Source organism: Tursiops truncatus, chromosome 20 (assembly GCF_011762595.2).
Source record: "Tursiops truncatus isolate mTurTru1 chromosome 20, mTurTru1.mat.Y, whole genome shotgun sequence".
NCBI classification, from domain to species: Eukaryota; Metazoa; Chordata; class Mammalia; order Artiodactyla; family Delphinidae; genus Tursiops; species Tursiops truncatus.
The window spans coordinates 33,938,522-33,963,083 of NC_047053.1; the positions used below are offsets into that span (position 1 = coordinate 33,938,522).

At 59.7% G+C, this 24,562-nt stretch overlaps 1 protein-coding gene across 13 annotated transcripts in view; it reads right to left on the bottom strand.

The window, feature by feature from the left end:
• Positions 1-206: 206 nt before the first annotated feature.
• CACNA1G (calcium voltage-gated channel subunit alpha1 G) overlaps positions 207-24,562 on the bottom strand; it is a 63,813-nt gene continuing 39,457 nt past the window's right edge. Inside the window, exons 18-37 of one of the 13 annotated variants that reach the window (XM_033847346.2) lie at positions 24,367-24,490; positions 22,456-22,524; positions 22,136-22,320; positions 21,191-21,317; positions 19,637-19,762; positions 18,981-19,070; positions 17,988-18,180; positions 16,123-16,176; positions 10,910-11,061; positions 10,041-10,150; positions 9,217-9,350; positions 8,886-8,956; positions 8,674-8,752; positions 8,458-8,579; positions 7,768-8,121; positions 6,894-7,037; positions 4,836-4,970; positions 2,932-3,109; positions 2,437-2,606; positions 207-1,245 (exon numbers count right to left, since the gene is read on the bottom strand). In XM_033847346.2, the coding sequence (XP_033703237.1) occupies positions 505-1,245; positions 2,437-2,606; positions 2,932-3,109; positions 4,836-4,970; positions 6,894-7,037; positions 7,768-8,121; positions 8,458-8,579; positions 8,674-8,752; positions 8,886-8,956; positions 9,217-9,350; positions 10,041-10,150; positions 10,910-11,061; positions 16,123-16,176; positions 17,988-18,180; positions 18,981-19,070; positions 19,637-19,762; positions 21,191-21,317; positions 22,136-22,320; positions 22,456-22,524; positions 24,367-24,490 (3,358 nt within the window). In that variant the 3' untranslated portion in view covers positions 207-504. Of the gene's footprint in view, positions 1,246-2,436; positions 2,607-2,931; positions 3,110-4,835; positions 4,971-6,893; positions 7,038-7,767; positions 8,122-8,457; positions 8,580-8,673; positions 8,753-8,885; positions 8,957-9,216; positions 9,477-10,040; positions 10,151-10,909; positions 11,062-16,122; positions 16,177-17,966; positions 18,181-18,980; positions 19,071-19,636; positions 19,763-21,190; positions 21,318-22,135; positions 22,321-22,455; positions 22,525-24,366; positions 24,491-24,562 lie in introns of those variants that run through there. The other 12 variants (XM_073798162.1, XM_073798164.1, XM_073798166.1 and 9 more) reach the window with 12 other exon arrangements.

Below are 24,562 nucleotides of genomic sequence, written 5' to 3' on the forward strand. Positions count from 1 at the left end.
CTCCACTGAAGATGGGCCCCCACCAGGGCTGTAATGCACTCCCGGTCCCAGCTTGTGCTTTGCAAGAAGAGGGAATATAACTAGATTAGTTATTTTAGGTTAAAATAGCCAAGAGACAGACGCCTTCGCCTCAAAAATATTCTGAGACACATAAAAGCAGGAGGAAACAAGTCTCTTCAGTCACAAAATGTTGTACATCCCGCAAATACTAGATTCAATTAATTTAATAAAATAGAATATACATAGAGATTCTGCACAAACGTATTGCTTTCTCCCAACAGCTCCTGGTGTCGGGAACCTCAGCTCCACTGGGCCTGTCTCTCTCAGCCTGGAGCAGGGTGGCCACGGCTGCTGCTTTCAACTCTGGAAATTCCGCTTGCCGGTGCCCAGGGCCACTGAGGCGAGGAGGGTGTCCATATGGAACTTTTCAGGAGTATAGCCCAGGAGGAGGAGCTACGATTTGGCACCCAGTGGAGAAAGGTGAGTGGGAGAGTAGGGCAGGACTCAGGGGTCCAGGTCTGCTGGGTCAGAGGATAAACCAGAGAGACTCAGCACGTCTTTCTTTGGGGGGGGCGAGGCAGCCATGCTGTCGGGAGGGCCGGAGGCCGAGGGTTCCTTGGAGTCGCTGGATGGAGCCCTCCGGCGGAGGCAGACACCAGGGCTGGGTGGGGGCCGAGGGCCCTGGCTCTGGCTCTCTGGGGGTTCTATGGAGATACTGGGCGGGCTGAGTTTCTTCTTGGGCCGGCTCCCAGGTCCCCCAAGAGGCTGACCCCTGAGGCTAGAGGAGCCAGGGCCCAGGCGGGGCTGGGAGCCACTGTCCAGGCAGCTGACGGCGATGGAGTGCCTCCTCTGTGCATCCAGCCAGGACGCAGGCCGGCGCGGGCAGCTGCGGGCCTCCACGCTGTAGCACTTCTTCAGGTCCCGTGGGGACGGGGCTTCCTCCTGGCTGCCCACAGGCAGGAGGTCTCCCGAAATCCAGCCCAGCTCCGTGTCCAGCTCTAAGCTGCTTCTGATCTCTGATGGGCCCTTGCTCCACGTGGGTTCTGGGCCCGGGCAGGGGGCTGACGGGGGCATGTGCTTCGAGATCTTGCTCTGGCCGTGGGAATGCTGCTGCGCCTGGGCGCTGGAGCGGCCCCAGAAGGAGGAGGCCCCGGCCAGCGGCGGGGAGGGCCCGCTCACCTCTGACAGCAGGTCTTCCCTGCTGTCCAGGCCCTGAACGTCCAGGGAATCCGTCCTTATTGCTGCCTGTATGGGGTGGGGCGAGGGCTCAGCCCAGGGGCTTCCTCTCCCCTGTGAACTGTCCCACTTGGCAGGTCAGAGAGCCCCTCCTCCCCCGCTCCATGGAGTTTCAGGCAGGACCACCCTAGGCAGGGGTACCAGTATCTGCTCTTGTTGGGAGATGCGGGTCATACGCAGTCTGACCTCTGTTGTCCACTGTGCCCCCACCCCCACCCCCCAGCCTGCAGGAATCGCTCTGTACAGATCCAAGAAAGCACTGGGCCAGCTCTGCTCCCCAGCTGTTGCTCACAACACCTCCCAGCCTCTGCACAGGCTATTTCTTGGGCCTTACATACCCTTCCCAAATGGCGAGCATCCCTTGACTGCATGGGCTCAGGTACCCTGTGATGTAATACCCGCCTCTCTTCACCCCAAAGTAAAACTGACCCCTTCCTCCTCTGCTCCCTGCTGCACCACACACGTGAGCACCCTGTGACCTGCTGCTGCAATGACCTGATGGGGTGTATGTCCCTGCTGTTATACCATGCGCTCCAGAGGGCAGGGGCTGTCTCATGTGTCCATGTCCCCGGTGCCCAGCCATGGAGGCTGCTCAGCGAATATTTGCAGAAGGGATGAGGACAGTTCCTGCTCCCCAGATGTGCTGGATTGAGCAGATCCTCACGTAGCTATCCTCACACATGAGGCACACATGGCGTGGGTAGTGGCCTCGTCACAGTGGGGGCAGACAAGCCTCACCTGGCTACACGAGCTTCTGCTCTGTGCCCCTGGAGTGTGGGCTCTGGAAGGTAGGCGCCGGGCTTGGCCAAAAGTGGAGACATCTAAAACGTGCCTTGTGCCCCTTAGCTAGGTCTAGAAGTACAGAGAATAGGGAGGCAGCTCTGCGCCACGGAAAGGGAGTCCAGAGACCAGGTTCTACCTCCAACCTGACGTGTGTCCCTGGACAACCATGGCCCCCTCTGGTCTCCGGGCCTCCTCGGCGAAACAAAGGGGGGGGTGCAAACTCCAAGAGGACACAGACCACTTCTGCTTTGCCTAGAACTGTGCCCCTGGCACCTAGAACTCAGCCTGGCACATCATTGGCACACAATAAATGTTTGCTGGGAGAATGAAAGTGGCAACCCTGGTCACCACCAACAGCCTAGGATTCCCAGCAGAGAGACCAGCCCCGGTCCGTGTCCACCCTCTACACTTGCTCACCTGGCGCCTGAGTGGCCTCTGAGCCAGAGGGGAGCGGGCTGGTGGGGGCAATTTGGGGATGGTGCCCCACGTGGGAGCACCGTGGGGCTGGAGCAGGTGGGGTGCATCTTTGGGAAGCTGCAGGATGTAGCTGGTGTCTGCTGGCTGGGAGTGAACGGACAAGACAGAGCCTGTGAGGGGAGGGGGGAGGGGGAGAGAGAAGAACTGGAGAGTCAGTGTGCTGGCTCCCACCTGAGTCCCTCCCGTCCGGGGCCTCTCCCCACCGGGGCCTCTACCCTCACCACCCAACCCCCACCCTGGATTGAAAGCCACTCCCCTCAGGCGGGGGCTCCCTCAGCGGGGGGCTGGCTGACCCCTTCAGGCTGGGGGCTCCTCAGGGGTAGGAGAGACCTCTTTGTCTGCCTCAGTACCCCTACTTCCCGAGGACAGGACTGGGCTTAAGCAAGGACGGATCTCCTGGTGTGAGCCGAGCTGGCCTGCCCCCAGCCTTGGTACCTGACTGAGCTTTGGGGAGCCCCCAGCCCCTGTGTCCCAGGGACCCCTCGGCAGTGCTCCCATCCCGGCACATGTAGCTGTCATTGGGCAGAGAGTGCGTTCGGCTGACCCCAGACTTCCTCACAGTCAGCAGATCTGGTCTCAGCATGACGGGCACCTCCTCAGTGTGGGACTCCATCTGCAAAGGGAACAGGGGAGGGAGATGGGAGGAAGAGGGGGCATCCAGATTGGGTAACTGAGGCAGAGCTTGGCAACAGTAACCAGAAGCCCACCCCCACCCCACCCCCCCGGCCAAGGCCCTGGCCCCCATCCCCTCCCTGGACAAGATGGTGATGGGATGAGTGTGGTCGGGGAGAAGGGACAGACACATGGAGAGCCCCCCCATACACAGGGAGGAAGGGGGTAGGAGGATGCCCTGCCCCCAGAAAACTATTCATACTGCATCATCTTGGAGCTTTCCACAGGGGATGGCAGAGGGGTGAGGTGTCCAAAGGAGGGAGAGCAGCCCCCAGCCCCCAGCCCCCAGCCCAAGAGCTCATTCTCAAGGCCCCATTGAGAGTCTCTGACGCTGCACAGTGGAGAGTTAAAAGCTAACAACAGCCCCCCATCCCGATCGCTGTGCTGGGGCTTGGGGAGTAGGGGAGGGCCTTCCTAATGAGCAGGAGACAAGGCAGCCCCGGGACTGCCTGCAGAACGGAGGCTGTTTCACCATCCAAGTCCTAAGGCAGCCCCAACACCCAGCACTGGACAAGGGCGGGGCTCACGTGAGCTGAGTGACGGCTGAACACTAAGAGTGTGTCACAGCTGGTTCAGCCCCCTCCCCACCTCCCTTTAATTACACAGTGACTCTGGCAGGTGGTGTGTGAGGAGCAAGGCCTGGGTACCATGGGCTCAGGTCCTCCCTTCGTGGACAGACTGGGGATGGGAGTGGATTTTTTTTTAATCTATTTCAAAGAAAGGCGATAATCAGCCTTTGACCCCAGCTGGAGGGAGACAAGGCTTGTTCCCAAGAGATTTCTGCATCACCTTGTCCGTTCCTGGCTCTCAGAGAGGCTGTAGGTTCGTGTCCCGATGTGGGCCCAGCCAGTTAAGTAGCCCCAGAAGGCCTGAGAATGGCTGTGTCAGAAAGCAGTCTGGATCCTTTACTTCCTCTCTCAGCCCCAGGCTCCACTTCTGCCAACCACTCCAAGACCCCCAGGAACCCCTAAGGTCAAGGCCCTGCCCCAACAGAGCCCCGCTGTGAGGAGGGGCCCCCTGTCCCTCCTTAAGTCCCAAGAGGAGGGGGAAGACAGGAAGGAGGGGGCTGCCCACAGTCAGATGGGGACGGGGGAACCGGGCAAGGGTGGAGAAGCTGTCAGAACACAAAGAATCGCCCCAGGACGTGAGGACATACAGGGACAGTGACGGGGGAGATAGGAGCGGCCCCCCAGGTGGAGAAGGGCATGGTGGTGGCAGCAGAGATGTGGCTCTCACCCACTACGTGGTGGTGAATGGCTCATGTTGGGGCAAGGGGGGAAGCGGAGGTGGGAAGGAGGGGTGCAGGGAGGGGGAGGGCTGGCTTGCACGGGGCTCCACATACAGAGACCAACTCTGCCTCCAGACGGGCCGTTTGGTCAGCTGCCTGATAACACCTCTGATCTGAGCTCTGCCACTCCTGGGCGTCTGGATTAACCCTTTCACAACTGCTGCCCCTGGGCCCTTCCGGGCAAGGCCCCAATTTAATCTTATCTAATTGCTTTGTCCACCGTGGGGAACCTGAAAGACCTAGCAAAGCCTAGAGCACTAAGTGTTGCCTCTGGGTGGGGCCTGGTGTCAGAGTGAGAGGAGGGGAGGGAGCTGGAGCCCTGCAGCCAGCCCGGCCCCTGGGGAGGCAGGGGGAGCAGTGGGGGGCTGTGTGTATGTACATTGCTCTCCAGGGCACTAAGTAAGAGTGTGTGAGTGTCATCAGGCAAAGAGTCATCCGTCAGAGCTACAGAGCAGGACAGTTCAGACACAATCTCTGACGTCAGAGACAGAGCCTCCGTCTCAGCTAGAGGGATCTAGACAGGGAGAGAGATGATCAGGCATAAGAAACAGAGACAGTGCACATTCTCGTGTGTGCACGCACACACACGCACACGCACACACACGCGCGCGTGCGCACACAGAGCCCCTCCTCCCCGTCACAAAGCGCAAGGAGAAAAGGCCTCCTTTCTCTCTCCCCACCCCTTTCCCAAGTAAACTGAGAGCGCCTCCCCTCCTCCCCCCAAACCCCTGCTCTGACCAGAGAGGCTGCGCAGGCAGCGAAGAGCCAGGGCAAACACTGACAAAGCAGGAGACACAGAAACGCGTTCTGAAGATGCCCCAGGAACCTTGACAGCCCCTCCCACACTACCACCCCCCAGGGAGGGAGCAGGGAGAGGGAAGATCCAGGAAAAAAATGAAGAAAGGTCCGCAAAGCGCCTCTCTGCTCCCAGCACAGACACAGCAGCATGGGGGGGGCGGGCAGTGCTGGGGACAAATCTGCCAATCTGATGACTGCTTCCTGACTATTCTCTCTGCTTCCAAAAGCCTGGCAGAACTCGGCCTCCCCGCAGGCTCTGGCGTCTCCCCTCCTGGGCCCTCCTCTGCCTGCCCTCTCCAGCTTAGGTTCTGGGAGGTGCTCTCCTCCTGCTGGTCTGAACTGGGCACACTGGCTTGGGCCACCACAGCGTCTGTCTGGCTCACCTGGGATCTGCAGCCGGACTTCAGTGCCTACAGGGCCCCGGGGGAGAGCGGGGCCCTGCCTCCCAGATGAGCTGACTGCCTGGCCACCTTCTCAACACCCTCCTCTCTCCCAGCACCCTTCCCCACGAGCTTCCTTCAGGATGGGAGGCCTTGGGAAGGGACTTGCTTTCCCACTGATCGTTCTAGGTCGTTGCCAGGTTCAGGTCCCTATAGTCTATCTGAGGCTGAATCCCAACAAGAGGTCAGGAACCCTAGAGGCGAGGTCCCTTCCTAGTTGAGGATCGCCATCCCTTTCTCTGATCAGGCTACGGGTGTCCCAGGCGCTGGGAACCGGCTTGCCCGCGCCGTCCTCCATCATGGCCCGCGGAACACTAGGCTTTCTACCTCCAGCTGATACCTGTCTCCTTGCTTCCGCTCTGGGTCTACTGGCGGCTCTCCTGCAGTCCTTGACCTAGTGGGAGGGTTGGTGGGGTGCACCTCCAAGTGGAGGGGGTCAGAGGCGGCCAGACAGGTCCCAAGAGGAGAAGGAAGAGGACCCCAGAAAGCAGATCGCAGTGAAATGGGATTGGGGGAGAAAAGTATGTGGTGCTGTGGGAAGGGGCGGGGCTTGGGGAGGAAGCCAAGTCCTATTTCACACGAGGTCCCCGGAACCCACTCCCAGCTGGAGCCTTCCACCCACTCTCAGGACCAGGTCAGAAGCCACTGGCTACGGATAGCACCCATCATGCCCAGCTGTTTCCTTAGCTTAAAAAGCCACCAAACAGAGGACTGGGGAGGGGGAGGGCACTGGATACGGAGAAGAAGGAGACTGTGTTCTAAGACATGTCCCTCAATGGGTCCCCTGGCCACCTGCACTCTCCCCCGAAGCACCTCTCCCCTGGATCTGGTACCTCACTCCCCCTACCCCCTAAGGTCCCACTGCCAACGTGTCTTCTGCTCCATCCATCTCTTTTCTTCCAGGTTCTTTCTTACAACTGCCCTCTCCAGACCCCTCCTCCAAGTATCCTTCTCCCTCAGAAGTCCAATCTCAGCATTCCTACCTTCCAACCATGTGTTCCAGAGGTTGATCTCAGCCTGAAGAAGCCCTGGCTGCCTCCTGCCAGGCCCAAAGCGCAACTGAGGCCCTGAGGCTGTTCTTTCCCCAGACACCCAATGGGCAGGAAACACCCTCCCCGACCCCGTCCCAAGAAGCATGGCACAGCGTGGTACAGCCCAGCACAGTCAGGAGAAGGGGCACAGCACAGGGACACAGTAACCTGTGGGTTGGAGCCGCCCAGGCTGCGGGTGGGAGGGAAGGCAGAGGGCGGGCCTCCTGGGCCTGCCAGCTCCTCCATCAGCTTCAGCTCCCCCTCCAGGGAGCCCTGGATCAGCAGGGATATGGTGTCAAACAGCTGTCTGTCCTGGGGAGGACCAGCCCATAAGGGGAGCCAGAGAGTCAGGGGCGTGGGGGTCAGAGGAGCAGTAACGGGAAATGTCATGGCAGGGGATTGAGAAGAGTCAGAGAGAGAGAAAGAGGTCACACGCGTGCACACACACGTACACACACACACGCACGCACACGCACACACACAACAATAACAACAAAGAGACAGAGAAGGAGGAGGGGATGTGGAAGGTGGGGAAGAGAGAGGTGTGGGAGGAGGAAGAAGAGATGGGAGATGGAACATGAGAAGAGCCCACAGGGGGAGAAGGAGGAGGAAAGAGAAGAGACCAGGGAAAAAGATTGAGAGATGGAATCAGGCAGGTTGAAAGGGGGGGAAGGAAAGAGGTTTGGCAAAATCAGGGCGAGAGGGTAAGAAAGAAACAGGAAGGAAACAGAAAACAGCCTTGAACCTAAGAGCCAGGAAGGGGAGCCCGGGCCGAACGGGAGGCACCGGGGCGGATGGGCCAGCACGTGTGCCAGCAGCTTGCGGGGTGGCCCCACGCTGTGAGCGCAGGCAGCCACCTCTGGGGCTGGGCGGGGCCTGCTCACCCCTCCACATGCAGGCAGGGGGTCAGACGACTCAGGACGAGCCCCAGGGTCTGCTTGCCGCCCGCTCCCTGTACACCACCCAACCACCGAGCCGCTGAGCACCCACGCCACCGGTCTCCGTCCCACACCCCCTTGAGGCGAAGGGGGTGTTTGCTCACCATGGGGTGCTCCAGGGAGAAGTGGGAGACTGCTTCAGCATGGGCTGCAGCCTGTGGGGCCCCAGGCTTGGGGCTGCCAGGGCTGTCGGGGCCCTCGGCCCCAGGCCAGAGGAAGGGGCTGCCCGGCGGCGAGGGGGCCTGTGGGCTGAGCGGCTTCATCTCCAGCTCCAGCTCAGCCTCCAGTTCGGCCTCCTCCTTGGCCTCCTTGTTGCTCTCCTCCAGGTGCTTCATCAGCACAGCGATCACCACGTTGACCAGCACAAACTGGGCTGTCAGCACGAAGGACACGAAGTAGATGGGCGAGATGACCGTGTTGTAGCAGGTGGACTCCTGGTCACAGTCCCGGAGGGTGTCCTGGGGAGGCGGGTTAGAAAGGTGAGGTTGTGAGGACAGCGGACAGAGCTATCCTGGGAAATCAGGTCTCTGGTGTCACGGAGCTTTGCAGGGGGAGAAGGAAGGGCAGGAGGAGGGAGTGACGGTGTCCTGTGGGCAGAAGAGTACTAGACACCGTCCTGGGAAGTGTGAGTCAGAGCATGTCCTGGGGAGAGGGAGTTCCAGAGTGTTCCGGCCTGGGGGACAGAAGGTTACATGCTTTTATTCACATCCAGTTCATCTTGAGCCAAGAGGTGGGGCTGTCTCCTTGGGGCCCGGGCCAGCCCTGGGAGGGACCTCGCTGCGGTGGGCTCTCACCTTCATAATGCCATTCCAGTTGTCACCTGTGGAGACTCGGAAGAGGGTCAGGAAGGCCATGCCAAAGTTCCGGAAGGTGGCATGGCGGCCCAGGCCCTCGCAGGGGTGTGTCTCGTCACACTCTGGAGGAGAAGGGAAGGGGACAGAGGCCCGAGTTAGTCCGGGAGCTCCTGGGTGTCCAGCCCTGGCTCCTCTGCCCTCCCTACCCCAACTCACCCAAGTCTCCAAAGAGCTCCACGCCCAGAGCTGCAAAGATGAAAAACAACAACATGAAGAGAAGTCCCAGGTTCCCCACCTGGAAAAGAGGAAAAGAAATGGAAAAGGTGCCACTGGATCTCCCAGCCAGCTTCCCTGAGCCCCCGCCCCTTTGGAGAGCACCCTCTCCTTCCCGAGAGGACCCTTCCCACCCACCCCCGCCTCCCAGCTACCTGGGGCAGGGCCTGCATCACTGTGTCCAGCAGCGCCCGCATGCCCACAGCCATCTTCAGCAGCTTTAGAACTGCAGGACAGGACAATGTCGTGAGCTGGCCCCTCTGGGTCCCAGGTCACACAGCTGGTGGAGCCAGGGCCGGGCTGCCGTGGCTTCACCCCCACCCTCGGCCCAGCTCCCAGCTTTCCCTTCTGGCAGAGGCTGGAAGAAAGGCTCACGGAGCCCACACCCACCCCGTCCCTAGCCAGGCAGAGCTGAGCCCTGCCATCTCCCCCTGGGCAGGTCACCCTGGGAGGGTGGCCATGGTGGGCAGGCAGCCGGGCACTGACCTCGGGCGATACGCAACACCCTCATGATGCGGATGATGGTGGGGTTGATGGGCAGTGAGGCGTTGACCTCGATCTCCTCCAGCGTGATGCCCATGATGGACAGCAGCACAATGGCCAGGTCCAGCTGGTTCCACCTGAAAGCCCAGGACACAGCTCCCTGAGGGGGGCACTGCAGAGGAGGGGGCAGGCGTGGCAACACGAGTGGCACGTTCTCAGCCACAGAAAGGAGAGTGGAGGTCAGCCTGTCCAGCCTTTCCATCCTGCAGAGAAGCGGTGGTTTATCTAGTCACACAGCTGGTCGGCGGCACAGGTAGGGCTAGGACTTTAGCTCGAGGGCCTCTGCTTTTCGTTTTTTATCTAGCATTAATATGGTATCTGCTCTGTGCCAAGCACTATTTGAAAGACTTTACAAATAGGAACTCACAATCTTCACAACTCTGTGATGTCGATACAGCTATTATATCCCATTCTATGGATGAGGAAACGGAGAGCGATTAAGCAACTTACCCAAACTTACCCGCTTCTAAGTAATGGGGCCAGGATTCAGATCTGTCCAGGCAGTCTGGCTCCAGTCTAAGCCACACTGGTTTTCAGTTGTCAGTGTCTGCAGGCCCTGCCTTGCCAAGCTTCCTCCCTTCCCTCCCATCCCTCAGGCCCTGGATATACCCCCACCCCCAGCCCGCCATCAGCCCTGGGTAGGCCCTGGAGTGCAGTCTGAACCTCCGGAGTCAAGAAAGGTCTTCAGGCACTAGACCCTCCGGGGCATCTCCCCAGGAGAACACACCCTTTCGCCCACTCCCCTACTCCCCTCCCCTCTCTTTTACCTGTCCTGGAAGAACCGTCGAAAGCCAAAGGCCACCAGTTTGAAAACTGACTCCAAGACGAAGATGACAGTGAAGATGTAGTTGCAGATCTTCAGAGCCTCGTCCAGGATCTGGCAGGGATGGAGGCAAGATGCAGGGTCTCTTAAGGCCCAGGGACGATGCCTGCCCTGACCCCTCTATCATTCTTCCCAGATCTGGGAGACAAGGTGAGTCTAAGGGGGCCTTTCATCTCTTCCCACCATGATGGCTGACCATTGGTCACCACTCTAGGGTAGAGTAGGGTTCTCATTCACATGCACGATCCAAACTTCATGTTGAAGGATCTCTCTCCTTGAGGGTCAGTGAGGAGATCACATGAGAATGTGCTGGAAGGCACAGAATGCTAGAACTGGAAGGGGCCTTTTGCATTATCAATTCAATGTCCCTATTTTACAGATGGGAAAACTGAGACGTGGAAGGCAGCTGACGGAGGCTTATTTGAGAGGTGGCAAGATCACAGGGGAGGTTTGGAGCTGGATGTTCACGAGAATTTCAACTCCAGAAGGGCAGGCACTGGTCCGCCTTCTTTACCCTCAAAGGTCCAGTGCGTTTCAGATACTCAATAAATATCTGCTGGGTGAAGAAACCAGGTCCTCTACTTCCTAGCTGTGTGACCTTGATCAAGTCAACTAACCTCTCTGAGCCTCAGTGTCCTCATCTGTAAAACCAAGATGAGACCGATCTTCAGAGGGTCACTGCAAGGGGTACAAGAGGACCCCCTCTAGGGCACCCAGCACTCGCCGGAGGCGCTCTGGCTCAGGCTGGGTTACATTCACCTGGCAGGCCCATGGCTGGAGGTGGGGTCCAGATGGCCAGTCACTTGCTCCTACCTGGGGCTGCTGGTAGTGCTCCATGGCCATAGTGACCACGTTCAGCCCAATGACACCCGTGATGAAGAGATCCAGGTAGTGGCTGGTACACAGGTGGTGAACGAGGAGCCGGAAGCGGGAGTAGTCCGAGTAGTAGGGTTTGCACTGGGCCTCTGGTGGGGCAGCGGGGCAGGGAGGGGGGAACAGAGCAGCCATCGGGCCCTGCCCCCTGCGTCCCCTCCACCCACAGTCCCTCACAGCCACCAGCCTCCAATGCCAGAAACATTCCAGCGTCATCAGCATCCTCGTCCTCCACGCACTGCCCTTTGGGGGCAGGGCCAGCTCTCTCAGGGTCACCCCTCCAAGCATTTGCTCTACTGGCTGCAGTTGGGCAAAGAAGGGGTCAGGACATGCAGAGCTCCCCACCCACATTAGACACCAGGTGAGCCCCCTTCCCGAGGCAGCCTCCCAAATCCAGCAGCCCCTCGGAACACCCTCAACTCGATGTTCTGCAGCAAGGCCAGATCAGTAGATGAAAAACGACCGGTCTTATTGGACTCAGGGGAAGCTCCGTCAATGCAGAGGGGAAGGCTCTCGCTCCCCCACCAAGCTCAGCCTCTCGAGGGGAGCAGAGGAGGTTACACAGAGCTGGGATTTGGAGATAAAACCGGAGATTGGAAATTGGACATCCTGTTGGCTGGCTGCCCCAACCCACTGAGAGGGCCTCCGGGGGCGGGGGCAGGGTCTGGGCCTCCTGAACCCTCACGTGGGGGAGGGAGGAGGGGCGGCCACAGGGCTCTGCCCTGGTGCACCTGAAGGGCTCACCCAGTTTCTAATGAGGCTGTACCCAGCCTGCTCCTGGGGGCCGGGGCAGCTTCCCCTGCAGGCTGGGCTGGAAGCACTGTCTGAGATCTGTCAGAGGCATCGTATTTCTCTCGTAATTAGTGAACCACTTAGTTATAAAAATCATGGTGCCAGAAGGTTGACCTACTAAAGCAGGCAGAATGAATCTGGGGGCGGGAGATTACAGGGGGCCCTTCCTCCACGTGTGAGGAAAGGCCATGCCAAGTTGGGGATACATGTCATCAGAGGCAGCTGACAGATTGGGTCCCCAGGCAGCCACAAAGAAAGAAGAGGCGCCCCGTGGGGAGGCTTGGGGCAGCCTCAGGTCCCAGACAGCCCTTCCCCCTCAGGAGGTCTAGGGCGGAAGCCAGCGAGCCAGGGCTGCAGCCTCTGAGGACTGTGCCAGGGGCGGCAGGAAGCTTTGGGCTCAGGCCAGCTTGGTTATAACTGTCCTTTCCCATGCAGGACTATTAACAGAGAGGTAAACTGAGGCGGGGAGCGGCCTGGGTGGGCCCCCACCAAAGGCCAAAGGCAGAAGAGTACCCAAGAGCTGCCCGTCCAGCCTCACCAGATGCCACGCACCAGCATCGGCCTTGAGGTGTGGATAACCGAGAGGCAGAGAGCCCCAAGTGTTCTGGTGCACCGTACGGCGCGTTGGGCCATATTTCTGTTTCCAGAGATGGGCCAGTCAACCGTGGCTTTGTTTGCTCAGGCAGCCCTCCCGGCCCCCAGGGGAATGGGGGTGGAGCGGCTGGGGTCAGGGGACAGCAGGAGGCCACAGGTCATCCACACAGCGATGCTATCGTGGAGGGTGACTGGGCGAGCCAGCCTCTTCCTTCCTTCCTTCGGTACCCACAGAACCAGAGGGCGCTAGGCGCCCAGCGTTGCCTAAGCAGCTGGAACTCTCTCTCTGCATTGACCTCCATAAGTGCCGGAAGCACCCGATCCCATTATGCTAAACTAGGAATGGAGAATTAACTGAAATGTTTGAACACAATTAGGTTAGAAAGAGTGGCTCATTATTGGCCCCGTTATTAGCTGAGACAATGCAGAGGAGAGGTCGGGAGAGTCCCCCCCTCCCCTGTCACCCCAGTCTGACTGTGTTGGCAGCCCCAGGCCAGATGGAGCTGCTCTCACCACCTCCTGGCCTTGCTCTAGGAGTCTGAGGAACGGGTGGAGGCCCAGAGGGAAGGTGGGGGCAGGACGACTGAAGCAGGGCATCTGTTCACAGCGACCGGTCCCAGGCCCTTGAGGTCTGTCCAGAGCCCTTCTACCCTCGGCCTGGACCCCAGACCAGCAGGTGCCCAGGCTGCCAGAAATCCCCCCATTAGAGCACAGGTCCAAAGAGTACCAGGGCCGACCTGATAAGCGTCTCCTCCGCCAAACCCTTTGCTTTACAGCGGGAGAGAAGGAGGCCCGTCAAAAAGTGAGCTATCTACACATTGGGAGGCAGCAACGAGCCGGAACCTGAACTCCCAGCCCCAGTCCCTCACCAGCTGCCAGGAGGGTTTAGACACAAAGCCTTGGGGCTTTGGCCCGGAGGGTGCCCTCGAAGAGTTTGCCCGAAGGCTCTTGTTGCTGGGCTCTGAACGATGCCACGCCCCTTTTGCTCCCGGACCTCGGTTCTACAGGCAAGCACCTGGGCTCAGAGAAGAAACTGAGAACCCCTGGGAGGAGCCTCGGGTGGGTGTGCTGCTCTGACAGCTCCAGCTGTAGCCCAGGAGGGGCCTTGACCAGTGGCCACTGGCACGTCGGCAGCCCTGGCCCCATCTCCCTGCCTCCTACCAGTATGAGCCGCCTTAGGTGGAGAAAATACCAGAGTCAGACAGCGGGGAGAAGGGCACCCCTAGGACTGCCCAGCCCCCAGTCAGGGGCGGGAGCAGAGGAGAGGTGCAGTAGGGGGTGCAAGGCTGTGAGTGAGAACCACAGGCACAGTGAGTTAGTAGGGGTCCCCGGGAGCGCGAGGCACAGCCAGGGCGGAGGGTTTGCAAAGGAGTGTGGTGGGGCTAGGAGGAAGGCAGGGGTCACTCCCAGGGACACAGGCCCCCATGACAGAGGCCACCTTCAGCTGCTATAGCCAGGCCCGGCCCGATCAGTGGGTCCTGACGGAAGGAGAGAGGGTGAGTGGAGGTAGGTGCCCCAGGAGGCCGAGGGGAGCAGAGCTGGTGCTGGAGGCTGAGTGATCGCTTGAGGCTGCCTTGCTTGCGCGGCAGCCCCGGTCTCTCCTTCCACCTGGAAGCTGGGCTGGACCCAGGTGTCTGGTCAGGACCATTTTCCTGATAATCAAAGACTCTTCCCTTCTGCCTTTCCCTGGGATATGTCTGCTCCGCCTCTGCTGGGGGCAGCACAGGGTGGGAGTGGTGCTGGCAGGGGGGTATGGTGCACGTGTTTGATTCCAGCAGCCCCGGACTGGAGGGTGTGATGTCATCCCCATCACACCGTTGGGTAGACGGAGGCACTATCATCGCCACCCGCTGCGAGCTGATTGGAGATGCAGATGCTCGGGTCCTACCCTGGACCACTCTGTGAGAATCTCTAAGGTGGGGCTCAGTGGGGAATCTGTGTTTTTATATGTCCTCTGGGTGATTCTCAGGCACGGTGAAATCTGAAAGCTCTAGTGTGGACCACACAGAACACAAGGTTTGGGAAAGAGGAATATGGGGTGATGTGAGCCCTTGTTTGGGGTCTCTGAGTCTTCCTTACCAGCTGGAAGGGTAAGACACTGTTGTAACCAGTGTACATACCTGCCTGTGCCAACAGGAGCATGGCAGAGTATCCCCAGAAGCGGGGGTGCAGTGTGAGAGTAAAGAGAGTGTTTAGCATTAAGTGGGTATGTCAGGAGAACGGCCTCGGGGGCCACGGGAATCTGCACGGGTTGATTCTTGGGGGAGAAGCCTCTGTGGGCCAGCCCTGTGGTATCCTGGCATGAGTGTGTATGTGCAGACACGTCAGCCTACAGACCAGGTGAACCCGTAAGGGAAAAGCTGAAGGCCACGTCCCCTCACCCTCCTCTCATTCCCTAACACATCAGGCACTCACAGTACAGCCTGACTCTGGGGTGTGGGGCCCAGGCAATCCAGACACAAAGCAGCTAGAGCCTCCTGAGCCCACAGCTGGTCTCTCAATGCCAAACATCATAGCTCAGCACCGCGGGGACAGGAGATATCGACCCACCCAGGGCCTCAGGGGTGACCTCTCAAATGGCAGCTCAGGGGGTCCCCTTTGATCAGGCAGCCCAGCACCACAGGGCAGCGTCTGCTGGAGTCAGGCTCCTGGGAGAATGCGGAAAAGTGGAGAAAGGTACAGCCCATGGTTCCCAGCCTGGAGTCCCAGTCCCTCAGCCGCCTGAGGAGGCAGCCACGTGGGGGTCCTTAGGTTCTTCTCAATATTTCTAAAGGCTTATAAGAAATCAGATGCCTGTGCTAAGACCCCACAAGCTAATTTAATGGCAAAATGGTCTTTCTTTGCTATCGTTCAGTGCGAAAGCTTCAGCAGCTCAGAAGCTCTGATTAGCAATTAGATGTGCCGTTGATTAATAAAAACGGTGAAACAAAGTCATAATTGAAGTGCTCTCAACTTCAGTGACAGTCTTTTAAAATGTGGGGTCTGTTGGGGGAGATGACAAGGGGGGCCCACGGGGATGAACAGGTTGGGAACCGCTGGGTGGAGACATCAGAGGGTGTAACGAGGCGCCACAACTCTGTCACAGATTCTCAAAACCTCTGAACCTCTGTCTGGGGGCCGTGTTGGGAGAGCAGGGGCCAAAGGACCAGGGGAGGACAGGCAGAACCAGGAAGGCCTTCCCAGGGACACGGCTCTCAAAGAGAATGACCCAACTCACGCCCAAATCTTTGGCTTTTGGGGGAGAAGCATGTGGCTAACTCGGGCCTTTGACTCCTAATTCCTGCTGTTCGTAGCAATGACGTGGCCACTGCAATTACTTGACCATTAATGAGTCTGTTCAATTATTCATCGTTACATTTTTAAAACAAATCCGCTCCTTCTCTGCTCCTCTTATCCTGTTTGCTCGGATCAAAGTATCCCCTTCAGACATAAGGAGGCAGGAGAGATTGCCGCTCTGATAATCGAACAGTGTGACCTGGGAGGAGGTGGCAGGGGGCTGGGAGCTCGGGCCTCGGAAGCCTGGCCAGACAAGGAGCGTCCACCAAGAGAAGCTGGATGGAGGGGTGTGCTAAGGCCCTCACCTCCTGCCCAGCTAGCACAGGCCTACGGGATGCCATGGAGCCCGGCACCCCAGGGACCCTTAGCCCTCACCCTGAGAGGACAGAATCAGTGAGCCATGGAGAGGGAGCAAAGAGGATGCCGGCACGCATGAGGCGGGCCTGACTGCCCGGGCCACACCCTGGAACCCACAACCCCAGACGCAGTACCTGGCGCCGCGCTGGCTGAGCTGCCGGAAGCAATTACATCGTCCAGCATTAGATCTAAAAGAACGAAACACGACATCGGTCACTGGCCGGACCAGGTGGGCTGGGCAGGGCCCCCTCAGCAGCTTGCTCCCCCTGGGCTCTGACCCTCACTCTTCCTGTGAATAGGGCGTGCTGAGCAAGGGCGGCTCGTCCTGAGCGCCAGCCCCAGACTCGGGCACAGGGCACTCGAGGAAGCTGAGCAGTTCGGCCAGCTCATCAGGGTCACAGGGGCAGGGAGTCGGAGGCATGGGGAGGGGAGGAAGCCTGTCCTCAGAACAGATGTCCACTCCTACCCGTGCTGCGGCCTCAGCAGCACCTGAGAAGGCTGCAGACCCCGGAAGGGGAGCCAGCTGGTCAGGCAGGGCCACGGGTGCCTCCTGCCAAAAGAGTTCCATCTGCAGTTGTCCTGCTGAGAGGGCAGACTGCCAGGAGGGGCGGCGTGGGAGCATGGCTGCCGGGGGCAGTGCGCCTGCTCAGCCTCAGCGGTCCACAGGGAGCCACGATGGGGCCCCTAGCCCAGATCTGCTGCCCAGAGGCCAGTGTCCCCGCCCCGCCCACTGGAGCAGCCCCGCCTCCCACAGGGAGCGTGGGCTCCGTCCCACCCAACCTCCCCCACACCCCCCTACAGCCCTCCCCTCGCTCCAGGTGCCTTCACAGGTGGCAGGAGATAGAGCCAGGGGCTGAGGGGGGCACCGCAGCCCCCGACCCTCTTGGTAGTACTCACATTTCAACAAACCAAAGGGAAAACTCAGAGCACCTCAGGGATCTTATCGGCATAAGAAAGACGGTTGTGAAAGGGTAGAGAGAGGAGGGGAAACCCACAGACCAAACAGAGGCAGACACACAAAGGCCTTGAGAAACCCACACATAAAGACACTTAGAGAGACGTGGGCAGTGACTGAGAGAGAGTCCCACAGATTGTCGAGTACCAGACAGAGAGGCAGGAGTCCTGCAGACGGGGAGGGGAGCCAAGTGCAGACACATCTGCAGACACACGGGGAGACAACAGGACCCGCACGCCTGTCACCCCTCGCGTCCTCCCTGGAATCTGGGTGTCTTTCGCTTAGCCTCGGCCCGCCCACTGGCATGAGAGTGTGAGGAGGGAGGGGGTGGGGGCCTCACCCGGCCAATGGCAAGAGATATTGGAGATCCAAGGTGAGGGGCTGAAGGGTCTAAGTCCAGAGCGTCATGACCTTAGAGTTCCTGTGACCTCAGACCTTCCCTGAGCTGAGGGAGTATTTTTGTACCGCTTGGCAAAAAAAAAGGACAGTCGGGAAGCCAGGGAGTTTTTCTGGAGATAGGGAGGAAGGAGGGGTCTGGGGTTTGCTCACGCCACGGTCCATCTGTAGGTTCTGCTGAGGCCTTGCCCAGCAGCTACAGACACTGGGTCGCCACAGGATGAAGATGCTTGCTCGCCAGCGCTGGGGCAGGCAAGGCTGGCACTTGGGCCAAGCCCGGGGTCAATGGGCACTGGCACGGGGCAAGGCGGCAGGATTTTCATCCCATGAGGCTCCTCTCAGAGTCGAGCTGGGAGGGACTGTGCATCAGCTCCCACCTGGCATCATCTGGGGAGCACAATGCTGAGACCGGGAGCCCCGCAGCGGGGTAGCTCCCCTGCTCTCACAGGGCTGAACTGGTCTGCTTCATGCAGGCTCTAGAGGCTGACATGCTCTCGAGGGGAAGGGGGAGGGGAGGGGGTGGGAGCATCTTCTCCCTGCCCCAGCCCCAGCCCCTAGCCCCTAGCCCCCTACAGTCGCAAGGCCAAGGTCAAGTACGACTCAGAGAGATGTGGAAAGACTACCGACCAGCCATCTGCTTCTCCTTACTCCTTCTCTTTTTCTCCAATCTCCGTAGACGCTTCTCCTCCCGCCGCCGGGCCTCCTCCTCCTCCTGGTGCTGCCGACACTTGTGGAAGTTCTCCACCACCACGCCCACGAACATGTTCAGGACAAAGAAGGCCACGATGAGCAGGAACGAGATGAAGTACAGCAGCATCCAGGGGTTGTGGTTCATGATGGGCTGGTGGGGAGCAGGAAGGACAAAGTGGAGACATTAGCGCAAGGTAACTGTCACAGGTGCTGCCCTACAGCCTGCGTTCCTTAACACAGGGCCTGCGCACTCAGTTACGCAGACCCAGCAGGTGATGTAAAGGAATGATGTGGGTTTGGTGTTAGGCAGTAGGGAAAGGTGGGGACTGTGGCTAAATATAGAGAGTGGATGTTCTATCCAAAAGGGGCAGCTGCTTCTTTGATTCAGCTGACTCCTGCCCTTCAGGAATTCAAGCCCAGTGTTTCCAGATCTTTGGACTTCTCCTGAGCAGGCCCAAATCCAGATTTTCATGTAAAATTTGTCAATTTTTTTTTTTTTTTTTTTTTGCATTACGCGGGCCTCTCACTGCTGTGGCCTCTCCCGCTGCGGAGCACAGGCTCCGACGCGTAGGCTCAGCGGCCATGGCTCACGGGCCCAGCCGCTCCGCGGCATGTGGGATCCTCCCGGACCAGGGCACGAACCCGTGTCCCCTGCATCGGCAGGCGGACTCTCAACTACTGCGCCACCAGGGAAGCCCAAATTTGTCAATTTCTAACCGCTTCCCACTAATTCAAAAAGTTTTAAATCTGTTGCAAGCCAATGAAGCATGACCGGATTTGCCCGCAGGCCACCAGTTAACAGCCTCTGCTGTCAGAGGTGATGCCTCCTGGATGGCGTTTTGCCAACCTGCCTTGCTGTCTTTCTGTCCAAGCCTACGCCCATCACACCTGGAGTTGGCCCACGGTGAGTGACCTGAGCGCAAAGATGGATCCTGCCCACCTCAGCCCTACCTGCTGGTCCACACCGACAGCGTCCAGCCCATCGTACATGATATCCACCCAGCCGTCCTTAGACGCCAGCACGAACAGGGACATTAGGGCCTGCGGGGGGGGGGGGGGGAGGAAAGGACCACTTGAAACCTAGGATGCATGACCAAGCCACCCACCACTTCCACCCAAAGCACCTCCTGGCAGTAGCTCGGGGGACCCTAGGCCTTCGGAGTCGCGCTCCAGGCCCCGGGAGCGCTCTCTTTCCCAAGTCTCCCTGGCTGCTCTGAAGCCGGAAGAGCCGTGGGAGACGACCTCAGCCAGGTAGAGCAAGGGACCCCAGAGTCCTGGAAATCCGGAAACCAAAACCAGGGTGGGGCGGGGAAATAAACCAGCAACGCTGAGCGAGCTGTTTCATTTTCTACATTTCTGTTTCTGTGAATGTGGAGTGAGAAATAGAATCATCTTGACAATATGCCTGCACCTTGTACCATGCTAAACAAATACACACCTCATCGCACTGTATCCTCACTGCTCCCCTCCAAGGGGATCCCATTAGGACCCATTCACTAGCTGATGAGACAGAGGTGGGCCAGTGCCCTGCATGCATCACTAAGCATGGAACTGTGTCCTCCCCAGACTCCTGCCACCACTCCCACCTCCACCAGCCTGGGGCTCACCTGGCCGAGGTTGTCAAAGTTGTACTTGTGCCGGACCCACCGGTAACTGGCCTCAGCACAGTCTGACTTGTTAGTGATGTTCCTGGTGTCCTCGCCCTGGCACACGAAGAACTTCCCTTTGAAGAGCTGAACACACACATACCCGGAGACAGAGAGAAGTGAGCTGTGAGCACAGCAAGCCCAGACCAGCCCTGGGGCTTAAGAGCTCTGGGCACGCCCTGGGTGAGGGCCAGGAGCTCGGTCAGGTCAGAGAAGCCCTGACAGGAGCCTCCCCTGCAGGCACCCCTTTCTCGGGGCTCCTTGGAGCAGAGGCCCTGGAGAGGAAGGAAAGGTCCTTGGGGAGGGCACTGGGAAAGCGTGGAAGGAGGGGAACGGTCATTCACTTTCTACAAAGGGGGAGGCCCGCGATTCTCCAGGTGGGGCCCCTGGACCAGCCTCATGAGCACCATCTGGGAATGTACTCCAAAGTACAAATTCTCAGGACCACCCCCAGCCCAATGAGGCAGGCACTCTAGGGGAGGGCCGAGAGATCTGGATTAATGGACCCCACTTAACAGATGAGGAAAACTGAGGCTCAGAGAAGTAAATTCACTCATTAAGGCCATACAACCAGTAGGTGGTGGAAAGGGGGCCCGAGCTCAGGTCTTTCCGACTGGAAAGCTCACCCTCACTCCAGAACAGACAAGGCTATGACTGCGGGGAAGGGATTTGAGGGACAGGAGGACCAGGGGGCCTAAGTAGGCCAAAAGTAAGGGAAGGGGAAGGGGCACCACGCAGCCCTGGCAAACGTACACCAGACTGGTCTCTAGAGCCGGAGGATTCGAGGAAACACAAGAATACCCCGTCCCCAGGGCAGAGTGGATACCCCAAGGAGCCAAAGGAAGGGATGGCCACCCAGGAGCTCCCTCTGGCCCGACAACAGCCATCTACGCTGCAGCTGAAACATCTGGAGCCTGGGGCGAGGCGGGTGCTCCGGAAGAGCAGGACGGAGGGGCTCCCCTGGCTCCCGGAGGCGCCGGCTGAATCCTGCAGGCAGCTCCCTTTCTTTTTCCTCCAAAGCCAAGTTCCCTCCCTGGGACAGAGGCCAAGTTTCCCCAGCAGCCCCCACTTCCTGCCTCGTCTGGGGTCTGCACCCGCCTGCCTGCCAGCTCCCTGCTAACCTGGCCCAGCTGCCTGGGCCCTGGATCCCCGGGCCTGGCCTGCAGCCCACCCGCTCCAGCAGGGAAGGAAGGGAGGGGATCCCTGAGCAGACTGTGGGCCAAGGCCAGCGTCTGCGCTTGGAGTGGCGCGTGAGAGGGCAGAGCGGCAGCCTGCGTGGGCACTGGCCAGAGCCCGAGGCCCTGTCCCCTTTGTGGCCTCTTCCAGGTTCCCAGTTTTCTCCAGAATGCCCAGGAGGCAAAGGGGCCTGAGGCCTCGGGCTAGGAGGGAAGCATCCCTATTTATTCTTCTCTGGGATAAAGGTGGCGGCGGCACCTGGAGCCGCAGCACCCCGGGGCCAAGAGGAAGGCTACTCCTCAGGTTTCTGCTGACAGCTGGCCCCAGACCCCCACAAACCTGCACCCCCAGGATGCCAAAAATGATGAAGAAGGCGCAACAGATGACCACAATGTTGCCAATGGGCTTCAGCGAGGACATCAGCGTTTCCACCACCAGCTTCAGCCCCTGTGCCCGACTGATTACCCTGGGGAGGGAGGGAGGGGGGTAAGAGGGGTTCCCGGCTCAGACGCTCCCTTGCCCCTTGCCCTGCTTGCCACTCCCTCCCATCTTGGCTCACTTGTCCCCATCCTGGGCTCTAGTGGAGGGAAGAGGTTGACACTCTGGGCTTACAGTGCAGACACCCCCCACCCACCCCCAGACCTCCACCTCCACTGCCAGGATGTCAAAGGATTACCTGATGGGGCTGGGGTGCTGATTCAACCCAGGGATGCAGTGTGTTGTGGGGATGGGGAGATAAACTTGTGCGGAGCACGTAGAGGGCAGGCAGGGACGGAAGGGGTGGGGAGGTGGGTCATCACAGCCAGGAAAACCCTCGCTGGTCAGTCAGTATCCACCCCGTTCACGTTCCCACCCACGGAAATTCCCGACTCTGGGCGGGGGTCGGGGTGACTGCCTTATTGGTGAGATCCCCTGCTACAAGTGTTACCTGGACCTGGCGGGTAGTCCCTGGGATTGGGGGGGGAAAGAGGGGGAGAGCAGGAAACAAAGTCTGTCACTTCACGGGGAAGGCCAAGTGTCACCCCTGAGGGTACCACCCGAGGGAGAGCTGCAGCTGAAGGATGTGAGGGTCCTGCCTATGGCCACTTGTACTGTGCCCTGCAGGAGTGTGTCACGTGGCGGGGGTCACTGAGGGGAGTGCTCGTGGAGGGAGACTGCTGGGGCCGCAGTTAAACCCAGTGAGAAGCGGTGTCTGGAGTGGGGGACAGGGCTCCCTGTGGGGTCGCAGGCAGGAAGCAGGGGCAGGTGGGGCGCTGGCCGTCGGGGTGTGCCTGCCCAGGGCACCTGAGCGGGCGCAGGGTTCGCAGCAGCCGCAGCACCCTCAGCATGCCGAGGATCTTGGTGCCGCTGTCGGAGACCATGGACACCAGGATGTCGATGATGGAGATGAGCACCAACAGGCCATCCAGAACGTTCCAGCTGCTGCGCAGGTAGGCCTGCTCCCCGAAGCACCAGCCCAGCGCCACCACCTGAGGACGCCCGTGCGTCACCGGCACCGCCGCCTCCCTGCAGTCAGTCCCCAGCCCTGCCCTCCATTTGTGACCCAGGCTCTCCACCCCCACCGAGCGCCAGATGGCTCCAAACCAACGCCGACCCCACGTCACCTTCACTGTCATCTCAGCCAGAAAGACTGCGGTGAAGATGTAATTGGAGAGGGTCAGGAAGATGCGTTCCTGTAAGAGAGAGCGGGCAGGTGTCGCCACTGGGACCCCCTCCTCGGGCCATGTCTGCTCTGCACACGGAAGCCAGGAGCTGCCTCCAATGTCTGACTCAGAACGAACCCCCCCACTCTCCCCAGCAAAGCAGACAATCTCCTTCCTGCTCTCCCCCCCGCCACTCAGACACACACACACACACACACACACACACACACACACACACACACACGGAGAAGGCGTCAAGCCCCGACTCACTTGCAGCTCTGGCCACAGTCCCACTCTTGCCCCTGAACAGAACTGCCCCCCCCACTACCTCCCGGAGCGGCCTTGAGGGGAAAGTGCTTCCCACCGCAGTGCTGTCATCTGAGCCCCGTATCGCAGGCCCTATTCATCAATTCCTTTCTTAAAACTGGAGCAGGATTTAGCTTGATCTCTTGACGCCCCATCCTACTCTCCTCTGCTCCACGCACTCGTTTTCCTGCTGTGCCCCAGAAATGGAGCCGCAGGGCAAGCTGGGGGCCTGAGTACAGGCTGTGCGTCCCCAGGCACCATATTTATGCCAGGCATAGGGTGAAGCAGGGCAGGAAAGAAGGCGACCCAATCCCCTGATATCTGTGGGCTGATTCCATCGTTGGGTGGCCAAGAGAGGGGTGTAGAGAGCTGGAGAGGCGGCGGCAGGCAAAGTGTGAGTGTCAGAGGGAGTGAGAAGCAGCGAAAGGGGAGAGGGAGAAGCACGCACGTGACAGAGCTAGAGATGGAGGGGCTGAGTGGGAAGGTGGGGGAGAGACGTGGCCACAGTGAGCTCTGAGGCAGGGCCCTGGGCAGGAGGCAGATGAGGGGGCCAGTGTGACCAGCCACGTTTGCTCCAGAGGTGGGGGTCCCCGGTGCTGTGCTCTCTCACCTATGCCCAGGCTGGCCCTCCACTCCCCAGGCTCCCTTCACCACCACCACCACCCGCCCCCCACACTGGCCTGGCTGGAGCCCACCCTAATGGAAAACAGAAGCCCCAGAAATGTCGAAAACTGAATAATGGTATGCGAGGCAGCAAGGAGGGGCGGAGACCACCTCCAAGCTAGTGGTGAAAGATGCCAGGAGGGGCAGCAGAGCCCCCCACCCTTCTAGGACCTGGATCGCTGTGGGGCGACAGGCTGCGATGCCAGGCTGGGGAGAGACAGCTCCCAGGACCGGCTGGGCCCATCCTGAAGAGGTCAGGCCCAGGGGAGTATGTCCAGACGCGCCGGCCCATGGCCTCTCCTCTCCTTCCGAGGAGGACTGGCAGGTTCACAAGCCAAGCAGAAGTGACCAGCGGTCCTCCAAATGCCCCTGAAACCCTACTTGCCTGTGACCTGGCAGTACCCTGAGGAGCAAAGGGCAGCTTCCCTCCCCGACGTGGCACCGCCAATGGGGCAGGTTGGGCAGGATGCCTCCCCGTCAGTCACCAGGTCCTGGAGACCCTCTGCCACTCAGCCCGGCCAGGGCCAGTCTCACTGTTGGCCTCACCATGACACTCACTGACTCACATACAGGCCTCACAAGCCCCCGGCGCATGAGAGCAGGCCATCTGCAAACAGCTGGGTGCCACGAAGCTCACTTTTCCCCAGGCGAGGAGAAAGGCCCACTCCCCCAGCTGGCTGCTGTGTCACAGAAGGGAAACGGAGGCCGGCGGGGGGCACAGGAGGCATCCTGGGGCATCAGTTGCACGGGTCAGAGTCAGAGAGATTCCTGGCTCCCTGCCTCTGTGTCTCTCCGGGCCTCCCTGCCCGCCTGGCTCGCTGCGTGCGTGCTAACCCGCTAATCCGGGAGGGCTGGGCGTCACGCAGACGCTCAGAAGCCGCTGTGTCAGCCCCAGTGACTCACAGCACTGTGGGGGTCGATCTTGGGGCGCTCCATGGCGATAGTGATGCAGTTGAGGAAGATGATGACAAGGACCACATGGTCGAACATCTTGTGGGTGATGATTCGGTGACACAGCAGGCGGAACCTGCTCCGGGACAGAGGCAAAGGCTGAGCCAGGGGGAGCAGGAGGGGCGGACAGCAGTAAGGGGCATTGCCC